Genomic DNA, 9824 nt, shown 5'->3' with positions numbered 1-9824 from the left:
GAAGACACTTAGCACTGTAAAACTGAGAAATGCATGTTATATTAAACATCTACGTATGTAATTTGTATCATGAGACAAGTTCTATAGACATCATGAACGATTTATTAGTAGACCAAACAATTTTATCAGAAACCTGTAGAAAAATGTGTAATTCAACATTTCACCTATTACATACAACAAAACCCTACCAAAACATATATAATGACAAAATATAACATTAAATTATTATAAATAGCGTCTGTGATTTTATATCAGATTATATTAAACCTTCAGTACTTGGTTGGTACTCCTTTGACTTTAATAACCTCCGCTAGGCGACGTGTCAGGATTGTGGATACAGTACATTGGGAGTATCCTACTGCTCTGGCAATGTCCGTTTGCTTCATACCATTTCTGGATGGACAGTCGAACAGTCTAAAGCCCTATAATTTCTGGCAGGTGACGAGACTGGACTCTACACCAAGTACAGAAAAATTCTGAACAAAGCGTTGATCTGTTTCGAAAAAGATTGCCGCAGATCGCATCGCATATTTCTGGCAGTTATTTTGATTTTAAACTTAATTATTTCCCCTCAAATAATTAATAATCAAGGGTGCTCGAAGATTAGCAATCCTCCTTCACCCTGCTCGAGGCAAAAGGTTAAAGTTCAATGAGTGGTCAGCGATTTAATGAGCCATATGGGCGATTGTTTGTTTGTTTTTGAATTTCGCGCAAAGCTACACGAGGGCTATCTGCGCTAGCCGTCCCTAATTTAGCAGTGTAAGACTAGAGGGAAGGCAGCTTGTCATCACCACCCACCGCCAACTCTTGGGCTACTCTTTTACCAACGAATAGGGGGATTGATCGTCACATTATAACGCCCCCACGGCTGAAAGGGCGAGCATGTTTAATGTGACGGGGATTCGAACCCGCGACCCTCAGATTGCGAGTCGAGTGCCTTAACCACCTGGCCATGCTCCCCCCCCCCCATATGGGCGAAGAAGTAGGAAAATAAATAATTAAATGAAGAATTAATAATAATAAAGATTTTACCAAAAACATGCCCTATTATACAAAACGAGTGTGTATGTATGTTTTGACGAATAAATACTCAAAACAACTTATACAAACCAGAATAACAACTCGTACATGTTTGTCTGATCATACGCTACCTTGTCTGTTAGTACTCGTACATTTACTCAATAACTACTCCATGCATGTGGACAATAACATCAATATAGAACATTATGCAAACATTCTGGCCAAGAATGTATTTGTTTTCTTAACAACAACAAAAGAAATATGTTCTTAATTGTAAACAGTTATTTTGTCCGATTTTATAACAAAATTTGTGAAACAAGCATTTACAATTACGTAAATCCAGGTTAAGTAGTTATCACACATGACCACCTACAAAAGTTGTAATATTTTCAAAACGAGAAGAATAGTTAATTATTTGAAAGAGCTCGGGTTTTGGGTCTCGTTTTGAAAATATAACTGCGTAAGATATTAATTGAAAATCGTTTAATGGTTTAGTAACCAACGATTAATTACTTTTGGCATCTTGATAATTTGGTAACTAAAATTTCACCTTTGTTTGCTACTCAACCTGAGCTTGCATCTACGTGTAAGCCTAAGAATTAAACATTTATTACTTGGTTGATTCTCCCCGTACTCTAATAACCTCCGGAAGGCGACGTGGCATGCTGTCGATGAGGTTATTGATGTAGTCCCCCTGATTTCATTCCAACTTGTCACCAAAAGGCGCTGCAACTCAGCTACAGTTAACCTGTAGTAACTAACAACATTTATCTGATTATCATCTGAAGTGGACCATTGTGAACCTTGACACATAACCTTGACTAAAACCTTGATACATAACCCTGACTGAAACCTTCACACACAACCCTAACTGAAACCTTGACACACAACCCTGAATGAAACCTTGACACATAACCCTGACTGAAACCTTGATACATAACTCTCACTGAAACATTGACACATAACCCTGACTGAAACCTTCACACATAACCCTGACTGAAACATTGACACATAACCCTGACTGAAACCTTGCATTAACTCTACAAATTTCGATTTAATTCACAAAAGAACGTTTTACAGGAACAGCATATTTTCAGAGTGATGACAGTTGTACCTATTTTTATAAAGTTATTTTAAATTCACCTTTGTATTGGATTAGACAACTTCTAAAAAATGTAGGATAAAGAGACGATTAACAAAGATTATCCGATCTCTTTTATGGCGGAAGGGATCAAGATGACACTGGTATTAATAAACGTGTCTACATTTCTTCCTAGGAGGTGATACATACATTACTTTTCTGATGCACATTTTCTCTCTGTGTGTGTACAATTTCCAAACAGGACGTTGGTGACCATGGTCCTTCACAGACCTCTTCTCGTTGAGGCATAAAGGATTTCCAATGTGGATACATTAAGTTATTTAGATAGACTCTTGACATAAGTCATCCTCCGTTTTCCACGGTTTCTTCTTCCTTGAGTCTTTCCAGTTACGATCAGACTTTCAATTTCTTCTTTCCTCATAACGTGTCTGAGAAACTCCAACTGTCTTTTCTTGATGTTAATCAGCATCTTCCTAAAGATAAAAACAGTTGTAGTGTTCTTCTTTTGACCTCGTGGTTGACGTACGCAAGTCTTCCGTTATCGAAACTAGTAAAGATAAAACATCCCACATACCCAACCCTACAAGCTCTCGTAGTCCAGGATTTTCCTTTAAGCGGATTTTGTCCACGAATACTTCATCCTTATCTTGCGAGTATCCGGATTTTTTAACGAATCAGTTCTGTGATGAAGACTTTCTAAGGAAGGTGCGAAGAAGATGACGATGAGGCTTTGCTTCTATTCGTGAATCGAACATTGGGCCAAACGGTGAGAGCTTGTCCACCTAACCTCATGTTGAACAATAGCAGTTACTGTGAGCCGATAATAGTTGAGAAACATGGTTGAATTTCAATATAGGAGCTGGATGGTATTCGGGCGTTACTAATTCTTCAGAGGTAGAGCTGCTCAGTGGTATCAGTATCTGTATGGAATGGTATTATATAGGGTGATGTTTACATTTGCAATCTAACGTTATTTTTATTCAAAATATATCATTTGATAAAATTTTTTAAAAAAAAATCTTTCTTGCTATTCTGTAAATTTCCAGAATTTTCTATCGTTACTTAATTCGGTTGATTGACACACTTAAGTTTTTGCTTACAAATGTGAAGCTTTTTATATATGATAGCATAATTATTGTATGTCTGCATTCATTGGGGTTAATTTCTTACAATGTACGTCCCAGTGACTCAGCGGTAAGTGTGAGGGCTCGTGGTTGGTACGCCACAGACAGCCAATTATGTAGCTTTGCGCTTAACAACAAACAAATCAACTTACAATATATACATATGTTTAGTACTCCATCATATTTCCTGTTTGTTTGTTTTTTTGTAATTAAATAAATATATATATAACTTATATCCATATTTCACTTACTTATGAGTGAGGGTTAATTGTTTTCTCTTTTCAGGCGGTTCGGAACCAAGTGCGCTGGTTGTAGTCAGGGGATATCCCCCACAGATCTTGTCCGAAGAGCTCGCAACAAGGTCTTTCATCTGAAATGTTTCATTTGTACAGTCTGTCGAAAACAGCTCTCAACGGGGGAGCAGCTGTACATCCTGGACGAGAAGTGTTTCATTTGCAAGGAGGATTATCTGACCAGCCGCCATAATCAAAGTAAGACTTCACGTGATATTAATTAATATACATGTGTGTGTCCACGAACAAGAAGAGCAGAATTATCAAATAATCAATTCTGAAGTTGCTTTAAGGGTCATATTTATATTTACAAGTGGGGGGGGAATGCTCATAAGTAGGTGTTCAACGTCCCCAATAAACCTTTCAAATTATATCGCTATTTTTTTTCTTATTTATCGCCCTCTTCAACTTTTGAACTTTATTTTTGTCATTCTCTCTATCCCTCTTTGGCCTCTACTATTTCATCCCATTATTTCTCTTTCTCCAAATCACCATCTAATTTTACATCTTTTTTTCTTTTTTTTTGTACTGATTAAGAAAAGTCTGAGAAGAACGGTGTTAGAGACGCGTCATCTTCGGTTGATCATAACTTAGTTTTGTGACTTTTATACAGCTGCATGGCGCGTTAAGAGTTGTAAAGGTATAAACCGTTTTTGTTAGATATCTTATGGTATCTACCAGGGTATTATCCACCAAATGTGCACATTTATCGCTTACGTTTTAATAATTAAATAATCCAGAGCGGTATGCTTTATTCAGTACCGACGAGACCTTCCGCTCAATACTAGGGTACATCAGGCCGGCTGGGATACGACATCGAATTACTTGAACAAGAACAACGCTTTCCGTGAGAACCAGGGTTTGCAGTCGGTACCAGTACGGGTGATACGATTCCAAAACCCTGATGAGAATTAATATGAAATTCTAAAACAGACAAACAAATTTTTGATATAAAAATAAATGATTTGGTTTTTAAACACATTCCAAAGCTGCTGACTAACTCTGATTTTTTAATATTTCAAGATCCTTATCAGCTATATAAAATACCCCTCTTGTCGGCATCGGGATTTAGATCTTTGCAGACCTGGGACAGTCAGGTTCGCATGGAGCTCTTCCTTCCCCATGCATTCGTTTGTTTACGGCTGAATATTCTTTTAATTATATCATGAGAGTCAAAGGTTATTCCATTACATGTACTCTGATCCCTTTCAAGACCATGTCCATATATGGTAATCAAGAAAATATTCGATACGAGGAACACATTTTCTCTTTGTTCGTTATTGTGTAAACTTCACACATCACGAACAGTTCCAGATCGGTTTCACACATTATTCCATTAGTTTAATTACTGTAGAACGTTGTACATAAATATAATGCCCCCTAGTGGCACAGTGGTATGTCTGCGGACTTACAACGCTAGAATCCGGGTTTCGAGACCCGTGGTGGGCAGAGCACAGCTAGCCCCTTTGCGTAGCTTTGTACTCAATTACAAACAAACAGAAAAATACTATTTCCACTGAGTTAAATAAACTAAGGATGTTGTAGTCTTAGCTAAAAGTGGCCTAAATTTATATTTTATTTCTAATATAGGAATTAATTGGGTGAGAGGCGCTTAGGGCTACTTTCATCATGTATGCAAAAACGGTTCAATTCACAAAATAGGTCATTTTTATGCCTATTTTTAGAGAACTGTGTACGAGTCTATCAGGCAGTGTTTGTATGTTTGTATATTTATTTGGGAAGGCTGACGATGTGAATCTTGATACTCGACAGACTGCTGTAAGTACTGTATTGTTTGTAATTTTCTCACGTGTACCTGGTTTGCATTTATCCAAGCTGTGCATGCGTATTTGATAACTGAGCGGATGTATGTTTTGTATATCGTTGACAAATGTTCCGTGGTTTTTACCTGTTAGACACCTTACATAGTTCGTACTTTGCCAGACTTTTCCTATTATGTTATTTATATGTTTAGCCCACGTTAGCTTCTGATCGTAGGTCACACCAAGGAACTTAGCTGATGTTGTCGTTTGGAGGAGTGTACCGTCCATGTACAGCTCAGGGGGATATTGTAAAAACTGCTAGTTGATTTTTAGAACAGTTATTTTGACGCGGTGTTTTTGACAGTATTCCACCAATTGTGGTAAATCATTGGTTTGGTTTCTCTTGAATTTCGCGCAAAACTACTCAAGGGATACCTACGCTAGCTGTCCCTAGTTTAGCAATGATAGACGATAGGAAATGCAACTAGTCAACACCACCCACCGCCAACTCTTGGGCTACTCTTCTACCATCAAATAGTGGGATTGACCGTCGCGTTATAACGTTTTCACGGCTGAAAGGTCGAGCACGTTCGGTGACGGGGGGTTCAGCGACCACGAGATCATTTGGAACTTACCCATTCCTTTCTCACGTAGTATTTGTGTTTTAAGTGGGTCATATTGAAATAATTGCTCTCGAGTAAAATAAATGCATTGTTCTTTAACCTGTGCCACAACACGTGTACGTTTTGCAATATGGCAATATCGTATAATGTATAGGTACTTGTAGGTAATGTGGCCTGTGCAAACTAACGAAATATACTTTTGAGTTGTTGTTTTTATTTCGCGCAAAGCTGCACGAGGGCCATCTGCGCTAGCCGTCCCTAATTTAGCAGTGTAAAAATAGAGGGAAGGCAGCTAGTCATCACCACCCACCGCCAACTCTTGGACCACTCTTTTACGAACGAATAGTGGGATTGACCGTCACATAATAACGCCCCCACGGCTGAAAGGGCGAGCATGTTTGGTGTGACGGGGATTGCGAGTCGAGCGCCACCTGGCCATGCCGGGCCTATACTATGAGAAGGATATTGTTAGTATAGATGATATTAGATATCATAGTAGTCAGCTTTAACGTTTAGAAGCTTCGTCCGTTTATTAACATATTAGCGTGATTTGTAATAGCAAATAATTCATAAGGTAATTTCGCAGCTTTGGTGTCGATTTTAAACTATAGAATAGGGCAGTTATTATATACATCTTATTACGATATGCATGCAACGAATGGGAGTCGGACTAGAGGGGTCCCTAATAATACATCGTAGCCGCGTGACACGCCCCATATTTAGACTGTAAAGTCCAATAATTACACCCTACGAATAGCTACTAATTAAAGAAAAGAATGGCTCCTGCTACGTCCGAATAACCACGATTGTGCTTTATTGGGAAGCCATTCGATTATTATTTTTTTAGTTAAATTACAAGAAAATTTGCAAACAGAAACTTTCCCGCCACGAAAGAACGTTTCTGTACCGGAAGCTGCGTCGATTTCACACGCATACATACATATTTAGAGGACCATTTAAAACACGTGTCAGGAAAGTAATTTGTGTTTTATTTAAGAGAGAGAGAGAGCATTTGAATCGTGCCGATATTAACATGGTTTATAGGTTTATTTGCAAAATAAAGGCTAATTACAGATAAACATTTTTGTCCTTTTAATTTGTTTGTTTTCTTTTCAATTTTATTTTTCACTTTTAAACCGAGTCACGTTTAAAAAAAAACACATTTCGTTAAGGGTAAACTTATCGGGTGAGGTACAGTCGAATATTAATGGTAAAAATAACCAGGCTCTTGAAAACTGGGATGAAGGTCAAGGTTTCGACAATCTTTTGCGAATATTTATTAAGACCTGAATGTTCATCACGTTCGCAAAAGAGCAGTGAAAACGTTATTTTTCATCTAAGTTCCCAAAGCAAGTTAGTTGTTCATCAACAAAGCTATTTTCTGTAGAACACGTAAAACTTGTTCATCAACATGAAACGAGACACATAAACTGTCATTTAGATCATTTTCGTTATTCCTTTCCATATGAATGGTTTCTCCTCTCAAATCTTGTTAGGGGATCTGTCTCTCTTTCTCTCTTGTTTTTAGCGTTTCGTGCAAGGCTACTCAAGCGCTATATGAGAGAAAGAAGACAGCACCAACCGCCAACTCTTGGGCTACTCTAATCGAAAAGTGGGATTGACCGTTACGTGTAACCACCTTGCCTAATGTATATGTAAGATGGTTACCAGAGCTACTTCACATATTTTAGGGCTGGCATGGCCTGGTGGTTAAGGACTCGGAATCTGACGGCTGAGGGTTCGAATCCTCGTCACCGAATATGCTCGCCATGTGGTTTAATGTAAATCTGTCTATATACGGGTCATATAATTTATATACGGGTTGTAGAATTTATTCACGGGCTATATTATTTATGTACGGATCATAGAATTTATATACGAATCACTGAGTTTATATACGGATCGTAGAACTTATGTACGGGTGATAGAGTTTATATACAGATCATAGAATTTATATACGGATCATTGAGCTTATATACGGATCAAAGAATTTATATACGGATCATTGAGCTTATATACGGATCAAAGAATTTATATACGGATCACTGAGCTTATATACGGATCAATGAATTTATATACGGATCATTGAGCTTATATACGGATCATTGAGCTTATATACGGATCATATTATTTATATACGGATCATAGAGTTTGTACTACCATGTATGGATGTAATTGCAACCATTACAGAAAGTATTATCAGCCTTGCATAAAAGAAAAATAGCACCATCTATCGGTTAGCCTTACAAATACGTAACATTAACATCGTATTTTTGATTTCATCAGAAGAACTAGGCGTGGCATGGATTGGTAGTGAGGGCACTCGACTCGCATTTCTACCGATTGGGGGTTCGAATCCCGTCACCGAACATACTCACCCTGTTCGCCATGAGGGCGTTATAATGCGATGATAAAACTCTCTATTCGTTGGTAAAGAGTAGCCCAAAATGTATCATTCGCTCTAGTCTATCACCTTAAAATTAGAGACGACTAGTTAAGATAGTCCTCGAGTAGCTTTGGGCGAACTTGGAAACAGAAGAAAAAGATTATGGGGAATAAACTGGAATGTTTCAATACTTAGCGAAACCGATAGGTGGGGCAGCTGTTCCAAAGTCCCTCAAAATTTTGAATCAACGGGGAAATATTCTGAGCCACGGAAAACGTTTTAATGAAAGACAATAAAATCTTCCGCCCCATAACCCTAGTTACGTCACACTCTCTAGTCTAGTCTTTCTATATTAGCTGAAAGTAAAACGTTTTGGTTATGATATTTTAACTAAAAGATATCTACGAACTTCAAATACTCGTACAGATATATGACTTCTATAGGGACTGAAAGCTGGCGAGAGGAGAATTTGGAAACTCTCGTTTCTGTCGCGTTCTGAGACGCGGTCAACTAACTAGTAACCTCCAGTTCAAAGCACGCATTAAAACCAAGTCAACGTTTATTCTCGTTCATACGCCGATATTGAGCTGTCTATTCTACCTCCTACCGACCCCTATGGACGTTCCAGACAATAATGTACGCCATCTTCCAATAAATAACGTGTTTGTGAACGTTTTCTGATTTTTTTTTGTTCCAAGAGTAAATGTCGAGAAAGTTTTTGTTTTTTTATAATCAACTCTCTCTCTCTCTCTCTCAGTCTTTCTCTCTTTTTTTTCTATAATAAAGAATAAATATCTATAAAAAACAATAACTCTGCATTCAAAAATTTGCAATAAATAAATAAAGATAGATATATTCAGGCACGTGACTGATAACACGTTTATAGGGTTATCATATTGCATCAGAATGATCCTATTCATTCCTGTAATCCGTAGTTCTATAGACAATTGTTTCAAGCATTTCACATTCAACACGCTATTTTCGTTGTATGTGTTTCGTTTACTAGGTTTAGAATATTCGCCAAATCTTCAATATTTTACGGGTTCGTGCAAATAATAAAATATCGGTTAGCATAGAAGCAAGAATTATCGACAAGCGATTGATATTTGATCTTTCTTTTCTCTGTGTGTGTGCTTTGGGTTTTTTAATAAACAAAAAATGTACTAGCTGAACAAGCACGAACAAAAATACAAAACTGATGTTACGAATTAAGTAAATGTGTGTATATATATATATTTGGTATTGTGTTACTTATACAACGTGAACTTAGGGGTTAAACTTTTCATTGAAATAGCTCTGCGTTTATAGCACAGTTTAGGAATGTAATAATCCATCAATCACATGTGGAAAATAGTAATTCCAGCTGTATACGTTTATGTTTACGTGCTTCTTGAAGTTTCCAGTATGTCTTCTTTCCATGATGTATTATTTAAAAAATCGTTATTGACATTTGTGCTAATCATTTTGTATATACATATGTATATATCATGAAATAACGTGTTTACGTTTATGA

The 9824-nt window shown here is 37.3% G+C and overlaps 1 protein-coding gene across 1 annotated transcript in view; it reads left to right on the top strand.

Moving 5' to 3' along the window:
* The window catches only part of LOC106468635 (LIM/homeobox protein Lhx1-like), a gene marked incomplete at its 3' end in the record, with an annotated part of 42448 nt that overhangs the window by 9526 nt on the left and 23098 nt on the right, over positions 1–9824 (top strand). Inside the window, exon 2 of the mRNA XM_013929063.2 lies at positions 3532–3737. Coding sequence (XP_013784517.1) covers positions 3532–3737 — 206 coding nt within the window. The remainder of the gene's footprint in view (positions 1–3531; positions 3738–9824) is intronic.

Source organism: Limulus polyphemus, unplaced genomic scaffold (genome assembly GCF_000517525.1).
Source record: "Limulus polyphemus unplaced genomic scaffold, Limulus_polyphemus-2.1.2 Scaffold3092, whole genome shotgun sequence".
Lineage (NCBI taxonomy): Eukaryota > Metazoa > Arthropoda > Merostomata > Xiphosura > Limulidae > Limulus > Limulus polyphemus.
Note: the sequence above shows the minus strand (reverse complement) of the source record. Positions and strands in the feature narration are given on the sequence as shown.